General features: G+C 39.7%; 1 protein-coding gene and 1 non-coding gene across 2 annotated transcripts; one reads left to right on the top strand and one right to left on the bottom strand.

The window, feature by feature from the left end:
• Nucleotides 1-21,731: 21,731 nt before the first annotated feature.
• On the bottom strand, nt 21,732-21,804 carry Trnal-uag. Its single transcript has one exon. It is a non-coding gene; the product is annotated as a tRNA-Leu (tRNA).
• A 1,587-nt stretch (nt 21,805-23,391) lies between these two features.
• LOC110453971 lies at nt 23,392-24,438 on the top strand. The gene has a single exon (XM_021503240.1). The coding sequence runs from the start codon at nt 23,392-23,394 to the stop codon at nt 24,436-24,438; it is 1,047 nt and encodes a 348-aa protein (XP_021358915.1).
• Nucleotides 24,439-26,695: the final 2,257 nt, after the last annotated feature.

The following is a 26,695-nucleotide window of genomic DNA, read 5'->3' as shown; positions in this document are numbered from 1 at the left end:
TTTTTGTTGACCTTTGTCCATGGAAGGTCCCTGCAAAATTTCATTGAAATTGGTTCAGGGGTTTTGGAGAAGAAGTCGAAAATGTAAATTGTTTACGGACGCACGACGGACGACGGACGACGGACGACGACGGACAAAAGGCGATCGCAATAGGTCACTTGAGACTTTGTCTCAGGTGACCTAATAAAAGTGTGTAATTTAACGTCACAGAAATGATGACATCACAGCGTTTCAGAAATCTATAGTCTATCGTTAAAATTGAAGTATGTGTCGTGTTTGGGAGTTTGTCTGCCTTCATTGCGCAATAACGATTTTATATAAAGTATTACTTAGTGAAAAATGAAAACGGTGAAAATGGCTGCCATGCATGGGATAAATATTCTTGTTATGATGCATTTTGTTTAATCCCCATGTGTGGTATTACTCCGTTGTGTGTTTGAAAGTATAGTGATAAGGCGTACAGTATCGCTCTTTTAACATGAAGTAAGCTCAATGCAGTATGCGTCAATCATCAAACATACAAAACTATCTGTTTAAAAGTACACGTGTATTGACGTTTTCGACGAAGTAAAATTCGGTCATTTCATTTTTATCTGCAGAATACGGTGTCAATACCACGAATCACCAAGGCGGTCCTTGAGGGAAATATGACGGGAGAGGAAGTTGAATTGTATGGAAGCGAAGACAGATGAATATCGGCGACGCTCGATAGAGGTAGAATAATTGTGTTGATTCTTCTTTGACACAAAATTTCCAAATACCTTATTGTGCAGTTTACGAATAGAGGGAGGGCTAAGGACAGGTTGCGGTAACACCTCCTCCATCTCAACAGAGCTAGGGAGACTTGAAAAGGAGTTACGAGTGGAAAGGGCTGAAACGTGCGATATGGTAGAATATAGAAAAGCCTTTGTAAAGAAATTTTGTTGACTGCTTGCTTGGCTGCTAAAGAGCCTCCGCTGTGCACACACGACCATAGAGGAACACAGAAAAGGGGCGTTAGGGTTTCCATACCCACAATACTAAATCTCAGACGGTTTCATAATGTTCGGAACGTCCTTTTATGCTGCTCCGAAAAGACACGTCACTTTACATAACAAAAACTATAAACATGCTTATTGTATATTTGACCCCAAAGGAAGTTAATTGAAATGATGAAAAAATGAAATTGATAAAACATGTATGGAAATTTTATTAACTGGTATTAAAGTATTTGTCGCTTTGTTCGCCGACATGTCATTTTCAAAGACAGACTTTTTGGAAGACATCTTATAACACATAGAGGAAAAAGCACCGCTAAAGTGCATTAAGGTAGCCAACGGCTGTACGGATGTCTGTAATCTGTAAGATTTCACCTATTATGAATATTTCTCGACATGTATTAAAATTCAAAACATAGACATTAAATATATAAATGTGAATGAACCAGACGATAATTAATACCTACACGTTTTAGTGTTTATGTCCCATATTTCCCCGCGCGTGATTGCAAGCCTTGTAACGAAACTGTCTCGTATGATGAATGCATTCTTATGTAAAACACGCACATGGGTATGATGTATGCTCTTCAATATGGTGCACATCAGACAGTATTTATGACGAATTCCCCAACTAAATATAGCTAGGATTCTCTACATGTGTGGTCCGAAAATCTTGAATAAGAATTTCAAAGTTTATTTTTTAACTGTGTGTTTCCCCACAATTATTGCATTGACATTCTTTAGCTTGTCATCAAAGCTCATACGTCTAGGCTCCCGATGGGGTCACATTTAAAATAAATGCATATTTATTACTTGTTTATAAACTTATTATTGCACGTCTTCATATGACCTTGGCTGTTATAAGGAAGTTTAACCTTGAGATAAAAACAGTTTTATTATTTTATTCTATGTAAATTGCAATGAAAACCTAATCATATAAGTTACCAGATATCCAAACACACAGTTTCTTCATATACCGGAGAATATCCCAGCACAGACGTCATGGCAGTACACGTATTGTACATGTAGATGAAATCAGGGTTTTTTTTCTATTTGAAATCAAATTAATAAACCGTTTGTAGCAGATGACATATATTGTTGACCTTCTTGGAGGCACGGTAGTCGAGTAGTAGAACGCCGGGCTCGTGACCGAAGGGTTTCGGGTTCGAGTCACAGCACGCCACTGTGTTGTATCCTTGAGCAAGATACTTTACTCCGCTTGTTCCAGCCTACTTAGCTGTAAATGAGTACGTGGTTGGGCAGATCTAGAATTGTTGAATGCTAGCTGTGAGTGCCGAAATGGCAGCACCGGCTGTATGTTCCTCAGGGAGTTGAGAAAGATATTGGCTGGTTGTAAATGCCCTATAGCCACGGATGATAATTTGTGAACCGCTTTGAGACGACCTACGATCTAGGTTGTGATAAAGCGGTTTATTATATGCATGAACATTTCTCGCAATCACATTGGTCGGATCCTATACACGTGACCAGTCCTCAAAAGGTCATGTAGACTGGTTATCCGGTGAATATCGATTTCTAAATATAGCCTGTATGGAAATTCCCCGGAACCTGTCGTAGCGCATGCGCAGTTAGACTGGAACGCGATCTGTCAGACGACATTGGAAGATGGCTGCTGGCGAACGTTTCTCCTCCGTTACATCAGAAAATTACGAAAACTATTCGAGGATAAAGATGCTGTTAACGTTAAAAGGCCATTGGACACGCAGTACATGTCCTCCGTGCTTATCTTAAGAAAAATAATCTAGACGATGCCTTTGAAAGCTACAATGATGAACTGTTGTATTCAAACCTGGCTAAATTTTACACGGAGGCTCGCGTACAAAAATCAGATCCTTTAGTTTTGTTTTTGTTTTATTTTATTTTTGAAGCATATAATAAAACAGTTATGGGCTTTTGTGCTGGTAAATATGATGTGATATGAACCTGAAAGAGTGATATTGACCTCGGCTTCGCCTCAGTCAATATCACTCTTTCAGGTTCATATCACATCATATTCACCAGCACAAACGTCCATAATTGTATATTATCACATAACCGGCCTGTTATCCAGTGAATTCGCCCGTGTAATATTTTTACATATGTCCCTAGTGAAATATACCCTGGAGCGTTTTTCATTGGCTGTGCCAGTCAGAAATCGATTGTGACGTCATAATATGGACAATGACGTGACGTCATAAATTGTGAATGGAACAACAAAATGGCTGTCTCCGTTTGATTAAGCCCTCTACATTTTGGCTTTAAAAACCAGTCAAAATGTTTTCTGAGTTATGTGATAAAAAGTATCTTAAATTTGTTTTCATTTCATATGAGCTTTTATGAAACTCGTCTCGAAGTTTTAATTTTTGCTCGCCAAGGTTGGCAAAAATAAAAACTCCTAAGACTCGTTTCATAAAATTTCATATGAAATGAAAACTCATTTAAGATCCTATACACAATGTATATAAGAACCTCGAAAAATCATTATGAATTATTGACCTGTACATTGCGTTATATATATTATTGACCATAGAGAGTTTCCTTGTTCCCATCGGACATTGAAACATGTATTTGTTCCAGAAAATTGTGTCTTTATGTCTAGTCCAGTATCACATCGTTGTTATCACGTGATATCCCAATGTTTGTCAAAAAAGCTTGCCAAAAAATCAAATAGCAAGACATTTGAATTAGATGGAGAAATTTCAACTCCCTGGAAAAGCTTTTTTAGTGTAAATAGCTCAGCAAAGCCTCATTCTCGAAAAAATCCAAATTGTTACCTACACGCCGAGGTTACTCTATCTACCTTAATTATAGTTCACCTATCTGTGTCTAAATACAACTAATGTCATATAGTTTTACAACAGAAGTATGGAAACCATTTTCGTGAATGTCTACTCATCAAGCTATATGATTTTTTACAAGATTGTCGTTAACAAAACTGGTCGAAAAGTATGGAAATATAAGTATTTTCCAGAGATCACGTTATTGAAATGTTTGATACGGGCAGCCTACAGTAGGTGTCCTTGTAAGAGTTTTCAAAACATTGACTATGTGTGTTTACGTACCAGGAGGTCTCGTCCCCCAAGTACTGTGGGAATCTCCCTTTTCTACTTCCGCGGAGGGGAAACAAGATTTCGATCACTTAAGTAAACGACCAGGTTTATTTTACACCTGTTATAATCACATCATATTGAATGAAAAAATAAACAAGATTTCAACGCTTGTACATAAATCTATTCGCCTAATACAACTATCAGACGGCAAAATCTGATGTGTTATTTACATTATACCCCTTCGTTGGCCCCTGTTTGATTTAATACCCGAACAAGTGCGTGACAAAACTTACTGATATACATAAAGTAGTTCGGATTCCCTTTGAGGACTCCCGATCCTGCCTGAAAACCTCTCACGGGTCCACTAGGTGCCTAGTTTGCAGTCGACATGCTATGATGACGGTCCCCGTCCTAGCCCTACCACATTTCTTCATTGTCCGTGTGCATGCTAGACCGACATTACTGATTCCGTAGTTTTTATTTGTTAAACATTGTGAAAACGTTCCCTGCGCTATTTACTCCTTGTCATTGCTAGTTACTTGAATGCACGGTAACCTGTTAGAGCTATCAGGCGTAGATATCGGGTTTTTGGTGCACATCTGAGGTAAAACTATGTTTACACCCGTCTAATGACCGGCCGACAACACATATCATAGTTCCGCTTGCACACGAACAGCCATTTTGCTTTGTCATTTAAGTTTTTCTTGAACATAATTTATTGGTACATTAATTACTTCAGAGGAAAATTAGGCAGCCTAGAGAATCGTTAAGGGTGACGGAGTGTGGTGTTAAGAAACGCCTGTAAAACCAAGCATCAGTGTTGTGTTGTTACCCTCGTATAAACAGGTGGAATACATACACACACATATGTATATATTTACAGTACAGTAAGGTTTTGAAAAATGTACATTATATTACATATCTAAGGATGGAGTTCATTTTATTTTCGACTGTAAATTTTATTCGAATTCCATGACAATTTCCTAAACAACAATCTAACACTGTTTAAAATAATAATTGAGTTTTCATCTAATGACAAAGGGCTATTTCGTGTAACGGATATCACAGGGACTTGATAATTTGTTATAGTAAATATGTGTAGACCTTAACTGATATTTTTTAGAGAAATACTTGATGATTTATTGGTTAAATTAACTCCCAGTAAAAATTGTTACTCCTTAATGATGGTATAAAAAGGGTGAAGACTCTCAATGTCGAAAAATCTGTCCAAAAATCCCATTTCAAGTGGATGTACATCAAAATACTTGGTACCGTTGGATCTACGTGGGATGGTTTTTCCTCCTGCAGACAAAATAACCATTTCCTTCACAAACACACACCATTAATAGATGTTTTAAGGTTTCTTGATGACATTTCATAACTGTTTACACGTGAACAGTATATTTCCTGTATTTACGGAGGAATTACATGTATGACCTTGTGTAGCAAGTTCCTATGCTTTTTAGTACTTTATCTCGCATGCGTCAGTCAAACGTTTTACAGACTGAGACTACAGTATAATGCACTTTCGGTTACGGTGCATTAAACAGGCACGCCGCGCAATAGGTATTTGATAAATATTATATATTTATGATTTAATTATCATAACGTGGTGTTTTGTACATGGTTCGATAATGACCAACGATTTCTTTCCACGGTTTTACCAATAGAAGTGTTTTTACTTTTACTGTCCGCCATGTAATACAGTATTTATTTATGCTATATTTTAAGCTCCAAGTTAAACATTCATTTCGGGAAATGGGCGACCGCACAATATGAAACACATCCTGTTCTTCTTTTTAGCCGATACTGTTGCATCTTACTGATTAGGAGGTATTAACCTTGTAAATATTGTTCAGGCATATACGCAATCACCATAGAAAACAAACCCTTAATTCAATAAATAGTTTATATAGAAACAGCAAATTTTTAACTTTCCACGGTACAGTACTGTATTTTTTCTCTGAAATAACAAATTTGTAGATTTTAAAAGATCTGTACCTTTCCCTGAAATAGCAATTTTGTAGCCTTTAAAAATTGTGTACCTTTCATTGGAAAAGCAAATACATCAATCTGTAAAGATTCTGTGCCTTTCCCTGGAATAATTAATTTATAGCTTTTAAATATTCTGTACGTTTCACCGGAAGAGCAAATTGCAGCTACATGTACAACTATTAACGGTTCTGCATCTTTCCGTGAAATAGCAAACTTGTAGCTCTTAAAGATTATGCTCCTTTCCCTGAAATAGCAAATTGCATCTTTCCCTGAAATACAGTGTAGCGAATATCAGTTTCAGCAACATCTATTTAAGGTTCTGCTCCTGTCCATGAAATAGCAAATATCAGTTACAGATATTTAAGGTTCTGCTCCTTTCCCCGAAAAAGAACATTTCAGCTATAGCTCTCAAAGGTTCTGGTAGTACCTTTCCATGGAATAATAAATTTGTAGTTTTTAAAGGTTCTGTTCCTTTCCGTGGAATAATCAATTTGTACTTTTTAAAGGTTCAGTACCTTTCTGTGGAATAATAAATTTGTAGTTTTTAAAGGTTCAGTACCTTTCCGTGGAACAGCATTGTACAGCTCTTTAAGGTTATGCTCCTTTCCATGTATGGCAAGTTTCAGCTACATGTATTAAAGGTTTTATTCCTTCCCGTCGATGGCTGTCAATCATGTCTAGCTCCATCAATATGTAGGTGAAATGGACGTGACAGGACAAAGTCTGGTACAAAGACCAAGCGTTGTGTGGGTGAGCGTCATTATTTCGGCAAAACACAAATCCGCTGATGCATGAATATTAATTTCATGATACAAATCTATTCAGTAGAGGCTATTTGTTGGCTTCGGACCTTTGACAGACGTTTTCAATAGATAAGCCAGCTGGACATAGCCGGAAAAAACGCCGTATTCATCAGAAACTGCCGAGGTTACTGTCTTGATCGCCAGCGCGACACACCATATAATGATATATAACAAAAAGCGGCGAAATTAATTTTTACACTCTGTCAGTGAATTCCGTGAACATAAAAATATATCATTTAAACTATAATTACATTATAAACGTTCGCAATGGGGACATTTATGACCATTATTTGAAGTAATGTTGAATCAATCCCTGACCTGACAGTCTATATTCTAGGCGATACGACTATTACCGAAACAGCTAGTAATGGCCGATAAATAATTTTGAAATAATTATGCAAATATTCTTTTTCATTTTTGATCCATTAGAATCTTTGCGGAATGTGTGATATTTACTCTCGCTATTATTTGACCCATTAGTGTGGTTTTTAATACTCCCTGTTTACCAATAATTAATTAAAAGCTACAGGGGACAACTGTTTTTTGTAGAGGCCGATTTTTCTTGCTAAAGAGGACAACTCCTGTTTCAGTACAGGACAACTCCTATCTCTGTAGAGGACAACTGATGCCTTAGACGACAACTGTTGTTGTAGGCGACGGTACTTGTTGCAGGAATCAACTACCGTTGAGAGAAAAGCTCCCGTTGAAGAAGGGGGCAATTCCTGTGATTGTGGAAGACAACTGTTGTTGTCAAGGACAACTGTTGTTGTCAAGGGCAAGTGTTGCTTAAAGGATATCTCCAGATGTTCTCGGGACGACTGCTGTTGTTGAACAGAACAAATACTGCTACTGTAGGGGACAATGACAGTTGTGGTATAAAACAACTCCTGTTTGAATGTTTGTCAGCGCTTGAAGGTTTGCTTGCTGGTAAAAGAGTGGTTTAATCTGAGACGTTCTAGACATGCATTTGCGATAATCTGAACACATTGAAAAATAATCGGTAAAATATTTTAGACGTTACTACAAGAGATTAAAAATTATTTGAGTACTTGGGTTAGTTTCTTATAACTGAAATAGTGAGATGGCAACATTATTTTAGACAGTCAATGTAAGATTGAACAGGAAGAAACTATATCGTAAGTATTACATAATTTGTGGGCAGAATATATATATATATATATCCTACAAGAAGCAAGGATTCTTTCCACAAGATGTGTAGCATTACCAGGCTTAACTACAGGGGTTCCCATGTTTAATCTAAACATAGAATTCTACATGCTTGTCAGCTGTTCTAAATGAGGGATTATTGAGAGATCGATTCTACAATTATACGAACGAAATCTTCATGTTCATGAAGTGGTTATTGCAACCCCCCCCCCGCCCCCTCCTCTCTCCTCCTCCCCCACCAAACAAAACATGCGCTGGTTCCGCCATAGTGATCAGTGAAGGTGTTTAAATGTTTACCACCCTCGAGGAATGAAACTAGAGAACTTGGTTACTAGCAATCTGAGCTAAAGGTGACTCAATGCAGGCACCTGGGTCTAGAGGCATGTCTGTGTATACAAAGGCTGTCTCTAGGTCTAGATCCGACTCTTAGCCATAATATTAAGTGTACGAAAGTCAAATATGTAAAAAAATAAGTTAGCATTAAACACAATCCCGTTGAAAAGACACTAACTACACCGGTTTAATTGTTTTAGCGGGTTCAACACGGCCCTATAAATAATTGCGCTCTGTAACGTTAGACACACGGCGGTGCTGTGATGCAACCTTCCAAGTGACAGAGCCATGATCGACATGACATATGTCACGAGACACAAGACAGATAACCATATAAGGGAGTCGGCTCAGCTCACACCAAGCCGTGGGATCTCACGCGCTAGTTGAAAGTGAGATGTCGGGTTCAGCGAGACGTTTGCGTGCAATTACAACGAAGCGGGTAGGTTTTAGCGTGTGATGGGCTCTGATCACGCTAGTCTAGGTATGCGGTTAGGACGCAATGGGGACAGACCCACCACGGCTGTGCCTTCTTTCTCAACGATTCCTCATATCGTGTTTTGTCACTACAAAAACACGTCGACTTGTAATGTTTCATATTGTAGACGTTTCTGGAATCAGAATTCAAAATTCAACATATTCATTGTAATACTGTATGTTTCGCTTTGTGCAAGATAAATTAATCGTGATTTTAAGAGGCATAGATATGATATAAAAATACCTTGTAAATATTTAAAAAGAATCAGCTAGAATGAAGAAAGACCCCGGCCCGTATTCACGGAGCCGTTCTCGTGCTCAAGCATGGATTCTGTGCTCAAACTTACTTTCTTGCCGCTGGTTTAAAAGCATGTTACATGGTCAAACAGTCAAGTTTAAACATCGGAAATGGTATTCAGCCCTAAGACTCTCCCAAATTATTCCAGATCATTGACAAAATGTATTTTTTCATAAATTTATCACTGGAATAAGAAATTGGGCTTTCGCACAAAATCAGACTTTTAGGATGAGAACGGTTTCATGAATACGGGCCCAGGATCCTTATTAGGAGTGTTCAATTGTCAGCCCGAATACAAGTCATCTATATCAAATGCTTGTGAGATATCGCTATAATACAAAGTTTACGCAAACTTCAGAGACAGGAAGCGTTTCAGTTGGTTAAAACCAGGGTCAATGAAAAACTACACTACTGATAGTGTGAGAAATCGTTTCATGCAAGCTTTAATAATACATGTAGTTTGTACAAGCAATGATGGTTGAGTCGAGTCTGCTATTCCGCTTCTCTGATTGTTTTAACGACACTATGCATCAGTGACTGGCTTATCTTTACAAAGATCTGCTGTCTCAATTAGCAACATTTAGGACCTACATCTTTTCCGTTGTAAAACTTCAGTGTAACGCACTTTCGAGTGACTCTTTATATACATGTAGTAACCCCCCACTGAGCACCAATCGACACAGTCGTCGTATGTTTGTTGTTATGAAAACGTAAAAAACACGACACCAAACCAGCATCACTTTTGTTGTTCTTAGCTTAATATATATAACAAGATGGTGTAAGTAAGCGACTGTGGTGCTTAACAAGATATGTATAACAAGATGGTGTAAGTAAGCGACTGTGGCGATTAACAAGATATGTATAACAAGATGGTGTAAGTAAGCGATTGTGGTGCTTAACTAGATATGTATAACAAGATGGTGTTAGTAAGCGTCTGTGGTGCTTAACTTGATATGTATAACAAGATGGTGCTACTAAGCGACTGTGGTGCTTAACTAGATATGTATAACAAGATGGTGTTAGTGAGCGACTCTGGTGCTTAACTAGATATGTATAACAAGATGGTGTTAGTAAGCGTCTGTGGTGCTTAACTAGATATGTATAACAATATGGTGTTAGTAAGCGACTTTGACGTTTTTTGTAGATCCGCGGCCAAGTTGGATTTCCTTTAGTTTCGGAACATTACGTACTTTAGTCGTGCATGTACCTGTACAGGTGCTAGGCCTATACCGTTGATATAACACACGTAAACGTTTCAACGTATTCTAAAAATTCATCGGCTTTAGGAAGGATATAAAAGTGAAATTCACACATTCCATTTAAACCAATCTATTAGTTCTAAATCTGTATATTAATTAGAAAAGCAAACAGCGCGCAAGCAAAGGCGAACGCGGGAGGATCACAGACATACCTAAGGTCGAACTCATTGTGTACGGAAATTGAGACGCATTTATCTTGCATTTATTTTGTAGAAAGAAAATGCGATGAATAATTTTAATTTAGTTTATAAATATAGTAGAGTAGACTGATGTCAGTTGGTCATCAAACAAAGAATTTCTCAAGATGTAAAGCTCGCAGTCATACGTCAAAACTCGAGGGTGAGGAAGGGCTGTATAACAAGAATTATCGAACTCCATGAAAAAAATCAATCTCAACTACGTTAAGAACGTGTCGCTATTTGTCCTCTCCGTGTTTAAAAGAATTCGAAATACGTAAATCGCGTCTCGTTTAATCATGATGATAAATACTGCCCCACCCACTAAATCACGAATCACATTATATCAACTGCTATTGTAATTTTAACTTTGAATTATTTTAACGTACATATCGCACCATAACATACATCGCACATGTGCAAAAATATATATGTAAATTGTGTCACATATCAAATAATTGAAAAATAGTTTTGAAGTTATAATAAGACCCTCAAAATATTTGAAAGTTTAGATTATAAATACCTGAAGTATTCAGCATATTAAATGTAACGCTGAAAGGCCGTAGCTAACCTAATAAAGGATTCCAGCGCGAGATTTGATAGTAAAAGTCATTTCTCAAGTTTCTCAATGGCATGACGATTCCAACATTAATAAAAATATTATTTGAAAAATTAAAAATGTATGAATTAAGTGTTTAAACTTCACACTTCACGTCTAAGATTGACAAAACTTTGATAGCATCTGGACATCTACGAGGCGCTTGAAAGGAACAGCCAAATAACCTGTCGATTTGACTCGTAAAATATTCCTCAGGTGTGCGGCAGGGTTCCCTTTCCAGTCCATCCGATACGCTTGTTTGAAGCCTAGCAATCCACTGTTTTATCAGAATATCCCAGCGTTGCACGAAAGTGAACTCCAGGAGGGCGAGCTTATGTTACCAACATCAAATTTGAATCATTCGAACACGTGTATTTCTGAATATATATCATACATACAAATGCGTTTTATTTACTTCCGGTTATCATTCTGAATAAGAACATATGACGATTCCCTGTTCATTTTTATACGGTTTTTGACAGAATCCCTGTCGTAAATGATTGATGCGTGCATCAAGCTGGTAGGGCTTTGAAGAAATACATCAGCAGACATAACTTAACGCTACGATAAAATTACGAGAGTGAAGTATTATCATTAAGGATGCATTGTATTTAATCTGCCATTTTCTTTGTAATTTAAACAACGCCTATATGCAGGTTTTCCTTTTATTCGGCTTTCCGCATTTTGATATATACTTTCCACATTTTTTGTGTCTGTTAAATTGCCTACAAACAGTGTAGATATCTCGTAAATCTCCATCAAAAAGGGCAAATCAGAGTTTATATTTCGTGAATTTGTGTCGCGCGCATTGTAACCGGCACGGAGAGTGTCATGAGACGCTCAACACGTGGGAAAACGGCTATAATCAGAACGGGCATTGTGATATAGAATTAACCATTATTCTAATATCGCATGTACATAACCACAAAACCATCAAAGCTGCATGGTTTTACAGCATATTCAAGACAGAAACACACAGCACGATTTAAGGTATATGTTGTACATTTATTTGTCTTATAATGAGTTTTCGTTTGGGTATAGGTCGTGCGAAAACAGTATTGAAAGATTTCGAACATCGCCTTCGGCCAAATGAAATATTATTAATCTGAAGGAAACAAAGAATTGTATTCTCCTCCAGCACGGGCAATAAATGTTGAATGACAATCTGTCTAGAAAATAGATTCAATTGAAGCAGAGCGGGCAAGAAAAAGATGCAAGAAATAATTTCTTGTCCCTGGAATATGCCCTTTTTATCTATCATCTATGACCCCCACATTGCTTCCCTGTACGATTTGAGGTAAAACCTGAAGGAAAACCAAATGTGTGAGGGGTGGGTACATTGACAGTACCCTCGGGCTCGCAGACTGTCGAAAGTAAAGCTCGTCCCTGCCGTCCCGACCGAAGTCCTCTCGTGTACAGGGTCACCACGCAGTAATTGTCGTCCAACTAGTGTGTCGATACACAGAACGTAAAGTAATTATTCAGTCACCGATCACATTTTAAAAGTTGAAAACAAGATCAAAACATCTTTTACTTATCTGAATACCTCTGGCTCTTAAACCTCAAATCGACTTCCGTTTTATTTAATAAATGGAATACTACCTGTAATGAATTCTGAGATCGTGTTTCATTTTTTTGAAATAAGATTACAAAAAAGTATCTAACTAGCCTACTGTGACGTACATAGAATTTGGCTGGTTTTCCGGTATGATTTATGAATGAGCTAACTAAGAAAGCCCCGGATGCACCAGCATTCAATTACTGGGTGATGCATGTCATGTTTAACATTAGATGGTTTAGCCCTACGTATATGTGTTACATTAATTCTAACAGACACCAACATCAGCCGGCTTGTCACCGGGTCACCTAAGACATCTCACATCGCAAACATGTAATACCTAAACCTGATAGACTTAACAAGAATTTGACCACAGTTACATTACAAGATAAAATACAACTTACTAAATTCCACAGAGCGAAGTGATTAACCAGAAACCATAATAAAAAACCAACGCACGAAGTGTACCTTGTGCAGCCCTGTAGCTATATGGGCTACACGAGTTTCATCTTTCATATCGCTCTTCGTGCTTGTATCTCAATTCATCCTTCCAACTTCCCGTCATCTCTGTATCTTACTTCATTTTTCTCACAGCCTGTTTTCGTTGTATCTCCCTTCTGCCTTCCTAGTGTCTGTATTCGTTGCGTTTGTTCAGCCCGCACCTGCTATTTTATCTTCCATAATACTCGTCGTCCTTCTACCTCGATTCACCCATCCTACTGCCCGTTTTTGTATTTATCTTCATCCTGCCTACTGGCTGTTAGCGTTGTATCATTCTTTTTCTTTCTTACTATCAGTCTTCTTAGCATCTCATTCATCCTTCTTACTGCTTATATTTGTTATAGATCCCTTCGTGCATTAATCCTTCCTTATGCCCACCATCTATGTACGTTTCGTTATCTTTCTTACTGTCCGTCGTCCTTGTTATTCTCTTCATCCTTCCTACTGTCTGTTCTCATTGTATCTCCCTTCTCCTTCCTTACTGCCTTTGTATATCCTTTCTTCGTCTCTACGTCCTGTTTTGTTATTATTTCGTTTATCCGTCTTTCTAGCAACTTCTTATTATGTATATTCCTTCAACCTTTCTATTGTCTGTCTTCTTTTAAGCTCCCTTCATTCTTCCTAGTGCATGTCTTTTATGTAATTCCCTTCATCCTTACATCTATCTGTCATCTATGTGTTTCCCTTCATCCTTCCTACTGCTTGTTTTCACAGCATCTCATTCGTCTATCCTTCTACCTTTCTTCTTTGTTTTTGTCTTCATCCTTCCTACTGCTTGTCTTCTGAACATCATATTCATCCGTCCTACTGCTTGTCTTCTGAACATCATATTCATCCTTCCTTCTACATGTCTTCTTTGTATTTGCCTTCATTCGTCCTCCTGCTTGTCTTCCTAGCATCCATATCACTTCCTTCTACATGTCTTCTATGTATCTCCTTTCATCTTACCTATTGCCGATCTCCTTCGCATTTTTGTTCAACCTTACGATTACAGGTCTTGCTTGTATCTTCGTTTATCCTTCTTACTATCTATCGCCCTTGTATCTCCTTTCATCTTACCTGTTGCCGATCTCCTTCGCACTTTTGTTCAACCTTACGATTGCAGGTCTTGCTTGTATCTCCGTTTATCCTTCTCACTATCTGTCGCCCTTGTATCTCCGTTTATCCTTCTCACTATCTGTCGCCCTTGTATATCCTTTCATCCCCACTGTTTGTCGTCTTTTTTGTTTATCCATTTACCATTTGTACTACTCTACTTTCTGGTATCTCCCATGAATTCCTACTAATCGTGTTCATTGTATCTCCCTTCGTCCTTCCCTTTGTCTCTTTTCGTTTATTTCCTGTCTTCCTTCCTTCTGCTCCTTTTTGTGTACATGTACATCTTCTTTTCATCCGTCACACTGACCGAAATATTTGTTTTTCCTTCTTTCCTACTAATTTCTGTCTTCCTCGTATTTCTCTTTAGCCTGAATATGTGTTAACTCCCTCGGTGTCATTCTTCATATGACCTTACATGTTGCTAGGACGTTTCACTCCAAACAAATACAGTAGAGATAGGGGATAGGGGTTCAACTTTCAATATCCCAATACACCAACTAAAAGAATACGCCAGGATTCCTCCTCTCCCTCCTTCCTAGCTCACAGACACACTCGCATCCCACTCACTCCAAATCTTCGAAAAGGGTTGAATGAGACAAGATGCTTGCAGAAAAACTAAGTTTTATTTTATGCACTCGAAACACCAAAAGTGGGAACTCGAGGCTAACACACAATCAGTATCTAGGTGATCTCTATGTTGTGTTTTATCTCTTGACTATTTGTACACGTATGTTTCTTTAAGTCAGTGGCCAATTACATGAGTCCACGGGAGGTCCCCGGTTTATAGGACAATCGCTTCCTTAAACAGTATATACCTGATATAGCCCGCGACGTAACGCTTACCTCACATTCCACTGATTCAGCTGGCCTTTGTCATTTGAATTCCTTGGGATAAATCGTTATAATAGTGAAGCTTTATTTACTTAGAATTACCGCTGGAATTCAACAATCTGTGCTTTTTTTCTGTGACATACATTCAAGTACTTGGTATATAAAAACGTTTTTCTTTTGATAAACTTCGTTCATTTCCTATTACGTAAATTGTAGAGACTGAAATGGAGTTTTGTATGGAAAGAAGCGAGGGGCGTGTCTTGGTTTACTTGCAATTAGACTTACTATGGTCGAGCAGGTCATTGGGTAACTAATCTCCGCTCTGTCATTAACGTTCAATAACGTTAACATAGACATACATATGATCAAGAAATTCAAAGTATGGTTATATTCTGACCACAAGACAAATGCAATGCAATGTTTCTTAAAACTTTATAAATTACAATCTAAATCATTTTTATATTTTAGACAAATAATGATTATTTTTTTCTAGAAATATTTGAACTCGAAATATTGTAAGAATATTTGAGAAAGCGTCCTTTTATGAGAAAGTTATATCATATACGCTAACCAGACTTTGTCTTGCGGTTGAAAGAGGTGCTCATTGAACACCAATGACAGTCCGTGGCTGCACCGTACACCCTGGACTGGTCGTGTCGAACCATACCTAACTGGGATGTCTGCGGTCGGTCCCTCAGTTGGTATCATGGGCCTGGTTTACCCCTGTGACACACTGTGACACACTTCAAAGACAGAACTGATCCACCATGTAATCAGGCGATACTGACAATTATAATTTGGTCGTTTTGTCCAACCCCTGTCCCACCCACTGCAGACGTGATCAAGAAAGGGGTGCGCGGATCGAACGTAGAATTACCCGACCCACAACTCAGCACCTTGTCTAAGACCTGATGTAAGTCCCGGTGTACTTGCGCGCGGTGTCAGGTGGTCGGGTCGAATCGACAAGGTTTTGTTCCGTTTATCAGACAAACTCTCTAAACCACCCTCTCGCTGTACTGTGGAAGTTTTAGGAACTATATTTTGTAAAAGTGAATGGCTACTTTGAGTTATATTTGCCAAGAAAATTGAAGTAACTTAAATGTGTGATAAATTACTAACAAGAGGTTGTAAATGGAAGTGTCTGCAGTAACTGTACTTATACCAGCAAACATCATGTCAGAGTGTCATAGTTTCGTCGGCATTGCAACACATGTTCTATTCATCTCGAAAACAAATTTGTAAAAGGTAAAACATAATACGCTAATAACAAGCACTATTTATGTACCATAAGTGCCCGACTCAGTCGTTTCGCTGGCTGTACCTGTCCCTGCGGGTAGGGCGTAATACTTGTACCTACTGCCCCCATTGCATGATCGTAAGAGGCGACTAAATTTGGGATCTTATCTTTTTCTCTTCTTTCTAAACAACTTTCTTCTTCCGAATGTCTCCCTTGACAATGCCTCACTTTTGGCCTTAAGTTGAGCGTTCGCTCCTGTGAGGAAGGCTTTGGGTTTTGTCCCCTGGCCGAGACATACCAGAATCTGTAAGCTCAGTAAGGTAGGAGTGGGACGACTGGTTCGCGCGTTGTCAGTATAATGTGACCTGGTTGGGTGTCCTGCTGGGTGTCTTCGGCAGTATGTTTCAGTGAGGTAGCACTATAAAGTCGGCATCAGTTCCGCGCTATCACAAGGAGACAAACACGAACATATCGCAGCCTCCCAAAACACGCATACACTACACGCATGCATCTTGCACACAGGGGAGGCCGTCCTAAAATGTCCATAGATGATGATAGGACGTTAAAAAATACTAAACCAAACCAAACCAAACCAAACCAATCTGTCTGTACCAAAAATACTGCTATGATCAACCCGCTAAAGAAACACTCATTGAAATACAGTTACGATGGTACTCATAATGTCTTTAATTCATAAACTTGCTTATAGCCGGATGTAGAAATACATAAATGCATACGGTCCACCCACTCACGGATTCATTAGTCTGCATGTATACTTCACGCATGATATCCGTGACGTTATAGGAATGCCCGTGGAATTTGTCTTTTTATAATGACAAGCTAGGACATAATACCAAATCTATTTATACATTGTAACAACGACCGAGGACATGCAGTCTTTGCCATTTTTAATCTATAGGATATGACACCCAGGCTATTTATAACGAAAAGGATATGTAATCCCGGTCTATTTACCGTAACGAGGACACGCAATCCTGTATATAATGACGAGAACAGGTAATCCTGTCTATTAATAATGATGAGAACAGTAACCTCATTTATAATGATGAGAACATGTAATCACGACTATTTACAATGGTGAGAACATATACTGATTGAAACCGGCAATTGTGGCTATTTCTTATGGCGAGAACATGTAATCTCGGCTATTTATAGTTATGCGGGCATGCAATCCTGACCATTCAGAATGACAAAAAAATGCAAACCAATGTATAAAGATGCCCATAATCCTAGCCAACGATATGTAATTGAGCGGCATTATAAAGTCTGAAGTCAAAAATTGCAAGGATATTTTAATGACAAGGACGTGCAACGGTGCAGAATTATCACTTGAAATACGAAGTGTGGATTTAACGTCTGAAAAACCAGTAATTACGATGGCCGAAGGCGGCCAGGCACTTACGAAGCATTTATACTTCGTTTGTGTACCACGGTACACTTTTGTGTGGTACAAAAACGAATCATTTTTGCTTCGTTTAATATCTGTACCGCGTTACACTTTTGTGTTGTACACAAACGAAGCATTTATACTTCGTTTCTGTACCATGGTACACTTTTATATGGTACACAAACGAAGCATTTATACTTCGTTTCTGTACCGTTAGCCGAAAGCGGCCGGACATATTTGAAGCAGGTGTGCTTCGTTTGTGTCCCTTTAGCCGAAAGCGGCCGGACACATTTGAAGCATTTATACTTCGTTTGTGTATCGCGTTACACTTCTATATGGTACACAGACGAAGCATTTATACTTCGTTTTTGTACCACCGTACACTAGTGTGTGGCCGAGAGCGGTCACTGATAGCAAATGACCGAAACTGACCCTGAGCTATTAATTCTCCGATTTAAACATAACGGGTTGATGATGTGGAATATTGAGGTCTGTGTTAACTCTTTAGTTAAGGGCTCACACAGGAAACGTCTTGTTTATAAAAAAAATAGGATGTTTGTTAAGCTAAAAAGTGTTTATTTTTATGCGAATTAAATGTATAACGAGACTTAAATTGATATACGTTTGTCGTTTACATTGGTTACATGTTCCGATACGTGTTTTGTTTTGAAATTACATGTACTTAACCGCTTCTCCTCCTATTCTCTTGGGGCCCATGCTCAAGTTCAACAATATACAGAAGTACAAAAAGGCTGGAAAAGAAGTGAGCTATAGAAATTGGTGTCAAATAAAAGTTAAGGAAAAGTTGACGTCATATCTGTCAACGCCATCCATGGATTTAATTTTGCAAGGAGTGCGGAAACCAGTTAGGCCCAACTGTATTGTGAAAATATTCATCGCAATAAAACATATAACAAACTACGAAAATTCCATTTTAACTTTACTTTTTTGGTACTCGTGACAACCGCTGGTTTATAAAATAATAAATTGTAATAAAATAACCATTAATTTAACGACTATTTTAATAATTTGGAATACCTAAATGAATGGGTGCTGTAGTGCTACCGTACAATTCCTAAACACAAGGGTTGGTTTCCTATCATACTACTGTGATAAATTTTGAATGCTGATCATTCCAAAAGCTTTTAATGTCAAAAGGCCAATGACTGTACCACGGCCGCCTTCGGCTGTAGAATAGGACAGAAACGAATAATAAAACTGTACCACAAAAGTGTACCGTGGTACACAAACGAAGTATAAATGCTTCGTTTGTGTACCACACAAAAGTGTATCGTGGTATACACAAACGAAGTATAAATGCTTCAAATGTGCCTGGCCGCCTTCGGCCATCGTAAGTAAGTGGGTACTGAAAACTAAACAAAGTAAGCATTTTCAATGCATCGATTCATCATTGGTACATGTACATGTACTTAAGATTAAAAACATGAAAATCAATGTCTAAAGTGCTACGATTTTTTTTTAGAAAACAGCAAAATGGAAAAGGTGTCAGAAGTGACCAGGGAGAAGTGATATGTATCTGGAAACAGAAATGAAGCTACATTTTGTATCTCGTTTGAGGAAATTGAGGCTTCCAAAGCTTTTTGATATACATCATATATATTAAGAAATATCTCCGCTACGCGAAGTTATTAGTAGATATACACCGTGGTGCTGTTTCTGTCGGGACTGACAAGTTCTGGTGATTTATTCCACAACGCTAATGACACCGAGTTTTACTTCATTTATCAAACGATTTCCTTACACAAGTAACCATGTTACGTCCTATGTTCCCGATGTGCCACCAATCACCAGTACGTCCTGGTTCCGTCAGCTTTCAGCGGAGTGGGGTCGTGTTTACACATTGTTTTCTTCGTTACGTCGACTTACTAAAGTTTCCAATAGGAGTTTTCTTTCTTCGTGTTAACGTCATCAGGTGGTTGACCCTGCAGGTGGTCATTTTTACCTGGAATGTATTCTGGCAAGGATTACAATCTATAGACCTCCAGTACGGCCGATAGGTCCTAAATTGACTAAAGATAATATCTTGCAGTAAAAGAATTCTTTTTTAGTTTCCGCATCGACTAGCAAATATTTTAACTAGACGCATCCGTATGTCACTTTTCTAGTGATTGTATCGGATTCAAAGTAAGGGAAATCATCATCAACTGGTCACATTCCGGGATATTTGAAATGTGGTGGATAATCCTGAATAGTTCAAAGGAGAATAACATATATAGGTTTTAAGTGAAAACAACATATGTCGAAAGAATCTGAACCGGTTCGAGGACAACAAAAGGAACTAAGCATGCAAAAAATCAAAAGGAAAAAACAAACAAACACGGAGACGAAACGGGGTGTTCTTGAAGTTTACGCATTTGTTATTGCAGAAAAGGTGAACGCGCTTAACGCGAATGACGATTTAGAGTCAGATTTTAGGGTTTAATGTTTTAAATGATATCAACATTCATAGCAAAACAATCGTGTTTTTTTTCTTTATGAAACACGCGATGCCACTTGTTGATATCAGAACATTACAAAACCTTCCTACGAATAATCTGGATGACAATTTGTTTTTCGATAAACATCTTTACACGAATGACAGACATTGACACAATGACATGAACCTGGCTACAGTGTTGTAACACACTGTTTATAGGTAATTACAAGCTGTGTATCACCAGTCAGCGGACATACCGAGGGTTCCCTGGTATGTGGACATGAGCAATACTCGAGTTCCCGTCAATACTACTTGTACTACGGATCACAACGACGTGTCATCGTGACGCGATCATTTCTACTCGTCTTCCTCGTGGCGATATCCCACGAACTCTTATTTGTTGATTTAAATGTTGTTGTTTTTTCAATCGAACAAAAACAAAAACCTTCGGTACACTTTATTGACCACTTGAATGTTTAAAGAAAATGAAAGTGCTATGACGTGAATAAGGCGCGTTCGTGATGATCTGGCTCATTTTTCTAATGAATGTTATATTTAACAATGGTATGTCTAACATCAAATTCTTTTCATACGAAGATGTAGATGTTGTCGTGTCTCTCCTTTTTGTACTGATTTTTTCTCGGTTCGGGATTGTGTTTTATTGTATCAGGTTCCTATTTCTTGGCCTTGGGTGTTAACGACATTGTATATTTTATTTATATGATATTTCTGACCTATTATCTCAACAGTGAACAAAAACAAATTGAAGGAGCACAGATAAATATGACACGAATTTGGCTAGGGAGGCAACAGTTACACCAATTACTCTGTCGATTTTCATTCCAGTATAACACAATGATATGGAAATCTGCATCTCTTTTCTTTCATTTCTTGAAACTCGATCTAAGACATATACCCAATATACGTCACAAAATTTACATCTAATAGTGTTAATGTTTATATTAAGAAATAAATAAAGTGTAGGCCCCGCGAGTGTTCGTCCCGTACCTACAGACGAATCAGACCGGGTATGTAAGAATACCTGGATACAAACACGGGTATCAGACTTAACCGACAATTCATCCATCTATCTCGTTCCTATGTCGTGTTTTATTTCCACGAACAAATAACCTACATAGTGTACAGTTTTATGTACCGGAACCCGAGTGAAATAAGAGATCAGGAATGACAATGACGGCGTATACCCGTTCAGTGAGGGGGCATATCATCTACTGGGCCGATATTACTGATCTATACAGTAAACCGGCGGCAACATGACCCTACCTCTGTCGCATTAATTATTAGTTGAGGATTTCGCCCATAAAGCGTTTTGTGACAATGTGATATATAACCCTAACAGAAGGAGAGACAAATTGATCACGTGATACACCGCTAACAGAACGCAAGAGCGTGTGGCCACGTGATACCTCCCAAAAAGAAGACGGAACCGTGTGGTCACGTGATACATCCCGAACAACAGGCGAGACCGTGTTGTCACGTGATACATCTGTAACAGGACCAGGAAAATACACGGCCAGACCGGGGTTCGAACCCGGGACCCTCCGACCTCTACACGGACGCTCTACCAATTGAGCCACCTGGTCGCTGACGATCGACCCATTCCAGTTCCGCTACACATTTCTTACAGTAGGCGGGACCATCAGGTCACGTGATACATACCAAATAAAAGCCGAGACCGTGATATCACGTGATAAATACCAAACAGGAAGCGAAACCGCGTGATCACGTGATACACCGCTAAAAGAAGTCGAGACCGTGCAATCTCGTGCATTAACGTCTTGAACACTTAATCTGATATGTCAGCACGGTAAATCGTTTCGATTTTGCAGTATATATATATTAGTATTAATTCACAAGGATCGATAATCTCGAGTTCAAGTCCCGCGCGATTATGTATCTAGCGACGTTAACTTAGCGTTACTTTGCATAACTTCTGATGCAGGACATATATGTCCTTTGGATCTTCATATACGCGATCATTTTGGACCGTCCGTCACTGTTTACGTTGTTGAAGTTTTATAAAAGCTTATACTATTCACTCTTATTAGCCTGGATGTTAGTGCATTTATCTAATGTGGGAGGAAACCGGAGAAACCAGAGAAACCCCACATGGTCGGGCAGGTGACCCATACCTTTTCACGTCCAATCAGGGAATCAAACCCCAACCTTCATGGTGAAAGGCTTGTGCGTTATCCACGGCTACATCCGACCATCCTCAAATCTGTTCTGCATGAGTTCGCATCTTCAATATTTACAACCTTTTGCAGGTGGTTGTTAAATTTCTTAACTTTCCATCTTTTCCTGGATTGGCGATGGGGCGGATAGACATTTCCTTGAATGTCCTTTGATGCTTTTTGTTGTTGTTTCATCCTCATATTGTGCTAAAGTATTTCATTGTCTCGTTGTTAATACCTTCAGTTAAATTAAATCAACACTTTGCCGTCGATAGAATAGTGGTGACGCCGGTCTTTACCTCAAGTCACCTCCCACGCTGTAAAACCACCTCTTGTCAACTCCTATGCCGGTGCATTGCCTTCTGTTAACTCCTACGCTGTAACGTCGCCTCCTGTCACTTCCTACATCGGTACATCGCCTCTTGTCAACTCATTCGCTGCAACATCGCCTACTGTCAACTCCTACATTGTATCGTCGCCTACTGTCAACTCCTATACGCCGGTACATCGCCTACTGTCAATTCCTACGCCGGTACATCGCGTCCTGTCAACTCCTTTACGCCAGTACATCGCCGCCTGTCAATTCCTATACGCCGGTACATCGCCTCCTGTCACTTCCTACGCCGCTACATCGCCTCCTGTCAACTCCTATATACGCCGGTACATCGCCTTCAGTCAACTCCTATATACGCCGGTACATCGCCTCCTCTCAACTCCTATACACTGGTACATCGCCTCCTGTCAACACCTATACGCTGGTGCATCGCCTCCTGTCACTTCCTACGCCGGTACATCGCCTCCTGTCACCTCCTATGCCGGTACATCGCCTCCTGTCGACTCCTATATACGCCGGTACATCGCCTCCTGTCAACTCCTATATACGCCGGTACATCGCCTCCTATCAACTCCTATATACGCCGGTACATCGCCTCCTCTCAACTCCTATACGCCGGTACATCGCCTCCTCTCAATTCCTATACGCTGGTACATCGCCTCATGTCAACTCCTATACGCTGGTGCATCGCCTCCTGTCACTTCCTACGACGGTACATCGCCTCCTGTGAACTCCATACGCCGGTACATCACCTTCTGTCACTTCCTACGCTGGTATATCGCCTCCTGTCAACTCCTATGCCCGGGGAATCGCCTATTGTCACTTCCTACGCCGGTACATCGCCTCCTGTCAACTCCTATACACCAGTTCATCATCTCCTGCCAACTCCTATACGCCAGTACATCGCCTCCTGCCAACTCCTATACGCCAGTACATCGCCTCCTGCCAACCCCTATACGCTGGTACATCGCCTCCTGTCAACTCCTATACGCCAGTACATCGCCTCCTGTCACCTCCTACGCTGGTACATCGCCTCCTGTCAACTCCTATACGCCGGTACATCGCCTCATGTCAACTCCTATACGCTGGTACATCGCCTCCTGACAACGCCTATACGCTGGTACATCGCCTCCTGTCAACTCCTATACGCTGGTACATCGCCTCCTGCCAGCTCCTATACGCCAGTACATCGCCTCCTGCCAACTCCTATACGCTGGTACATCGCCTCCTGTCAACTCCTATACGCCAGTACATCGCCTCCTGACAGCTCCTATACGCTGATACATCGCCTCCTGTCACTTCCTACGCCGGTACATCGCCTCCTGTCAACTCCTATACACCAGTACATCGCCTCCTGCCAACTCCTATACGCCAGTACATCGCCTCCTGCCAGCTCCTATACACCGGTACATCGCCTCCTGTCCACTCCTATACGCTGGTACATCACCTTATGTCAACTCCTATACGCCGGTACATCGCCTCCTGTCAACTCCTATACGCCGGTTCATCGCCTCCTGTTAACTCGTATACGCCGGTACATCGCCTCCTGCCAACTCCTATATGCTGGTACATCGCCTCATGTCAACTCCTATACGCCGGTACATCGCCTCCTGTCAACTCCTATACGCCGGTTTACGCCTCCTGTTAACTCCTATACGCTGGTACATCGCCTCCTGACAACTCCTATACGCTGGTACATCGCCTCCTGACAACTCCTATACGCTGGAACATCGCCTCCTGTCAACTCCTATACGCCGGTACATCGCCTCCTGTGAAATCCTTCACGCTGGTACATTGCCTCCTGTGAAATCCTATACGCTGGTACATCGCCTACTGTGAAATCCTTCACGCTGGTACATCGCCTCCTGTTCAATCCTTCACGCTGGTACATCGCCTCCTGTCAACTGCTATACGCTGGTACATCGCCTCCTGTCATCTCCTATACGCTCCTGTGAAATCCTTCACGCTGGTACATCGCCTCCTGTTAAATCCTTCACGCTGGTAGATCGCCTCCTGTCAAATCCTATAGGCTGGTACATCGCCTCCTGTCAACTCCTATACGCTGGTTTATCGCCTCCTGTCAAATCCTATAGGCTGGTACATCGCCTCCTGTCAACTCCTATACGCTGGTACACATCCTGTCAAATCATATACGCCGGTACATCGCCTCCTGACAACTCCTATACGCTGGTATATCGCCTCAAAATGTGTGTGATTGGAGCCACTATCTTAAGGTTTTTAATAAATATGTACCCTTCAACCGAAAATCTTTAAGTCTAACTCCTGACAGGGGGTATTACATATATGACATGGCATTTTGTGTTCACATCTCTGTGTCAAGATGATTGTGATATATAAGCTTCCTTTGACACGATGTCCCTTTAGGTTCCAATCTTAGCCGATACCGTCCCCTTAACCGTCGGAGGGTGCTTGAGCTACGTCTTGAAATATGTTTTTGAATTCAGTTATCTGAAGGGAACACATTGTTAGCGTTTTATCCTTTGTGTATACGCTAATATTTAAAATAACTCTACGAGAGTCCGCGGAGGAGATAGCCCTTGTAGGGTAACTCTGATTAGGGTTAAAGTCTTTTCGTTGGTTACATTAAATAAACATTTTGTGATGTCTTTCTTTCATCATTTATAATTCGACATGAAAAGTTAAAATTTCAAAAGCACACTTTGTGGTAGTTTTTTCAAAGTAAACCATTAAAGACACGCGAATTAAGTGTTTATATAAAATGAAATATTTCGAGTGTCACTAGTTATCACAAATACCGGCATAAGTATTGTGAATACAATGACGGAGTGCTCTCAGGGCTCAGAAGGGGGCTCAAGTGCTCTCACGGCCCTACCTCTAGCGGAGTATCCCTTTACCCCTTTTGAATTCGTCAAGTAGGTGTCATTCCGGTAGACACGGGAGGGGGAGCGACCAGAGAGTATAAGTCACGTTCCTCCTTAAGTATAATGGACTCTGACAGAATTTTTACAGGTAGATTCGGTATATAGGTACATGAACCCTCACTTCCCCTTATCTTATGTAATAATAAACTCGATTAGTATTGTCATGCTACCAAATTGTTTATCATATAATCGAAGAAAATAGATAAAGATGATCTATGTACATAATCATTCACATATATGTAAATATTATCCAATACACAAATGTTATTTGAAACGTGTTGAAGCTTAAATCGCAGAATAACAGTGATTACAATAGCTTTGCATACGAAAATGTAGCTTCAAACATTTTGAAGCGTAGTTGGCGTACAACCTGTCGCCTTCTGAGAATGCTCTGGACTATTTCTCTGTGCGTAAAACGAACAATTTGTATTTCATATCAAGAGGGCAAGTAACATGGGGCTGGCAAAAACGATGTATATTTCTATATATAATATTCACTTTTGTTGTTTCTTGATTTCATCAATGGGTTAGTAAATCTTATCTTATGATGAGTTAGAAACCTTGTCAATATTTCAAATAAATCGTATAGATGGAGACGGTAATAGAAGAGTCAGTGAGACATAAGACATAACGCACCGAGTTGGGACCGAACCGCGGGATACAGTGGAAAGTACACAGAGTTGACGCTCAGGGATTTCAGGTTTCAGAAATATTTTTCCAGTGTATTCAGAAAATAAGAAGTCCGGATAGCAAGGTGTACGGAATATCAGAGAGTCAGGATACTTTAAAACGCCTAAGTTTCTCGGTTGGTGTTCCCCTTCCTTATAGGTTTGGAGAAATTGTTACATTTAACATGCTGTATCAAACTGCATGATTATAAGGAGCGACTAAGGCGGGACTTCAGTGTAATCGTTTTCTTCTTTAATCACGAATACCAAAACAAAAACCCAGAAAATGCTATATGCTATGCGGCCGCCATTACGACACCAGGTCTTCTGTAAATGGAACCAGTAGTCAAGGAATCTTGGTTGTTGAGAAGATAAATTATAAAGAAATAATATGA

This window comes from Mizuhopecten yessoensis, unplaced genomic scaffold (genome assembly GCF_002113885.1).
Source record: "Mizuhopecten yessoensis strain PY_sf001 unplaced genomic scaffold, ASM211388v2 scaffold7551, whole genome shotgun sequence".
Taxonomy (NCBI): Eukaryota; Metazoa; Mollusca; class Bivalvia; order Pectinida; family Pectinidae; genus Mizuhopecten; species Mizuhopecten yessoensis.
The sequence above is the reverse complement of the archived record's forward strand: the minus strand, read 5'-3'. Positions and strand labels throughout refer to the sequence as shown.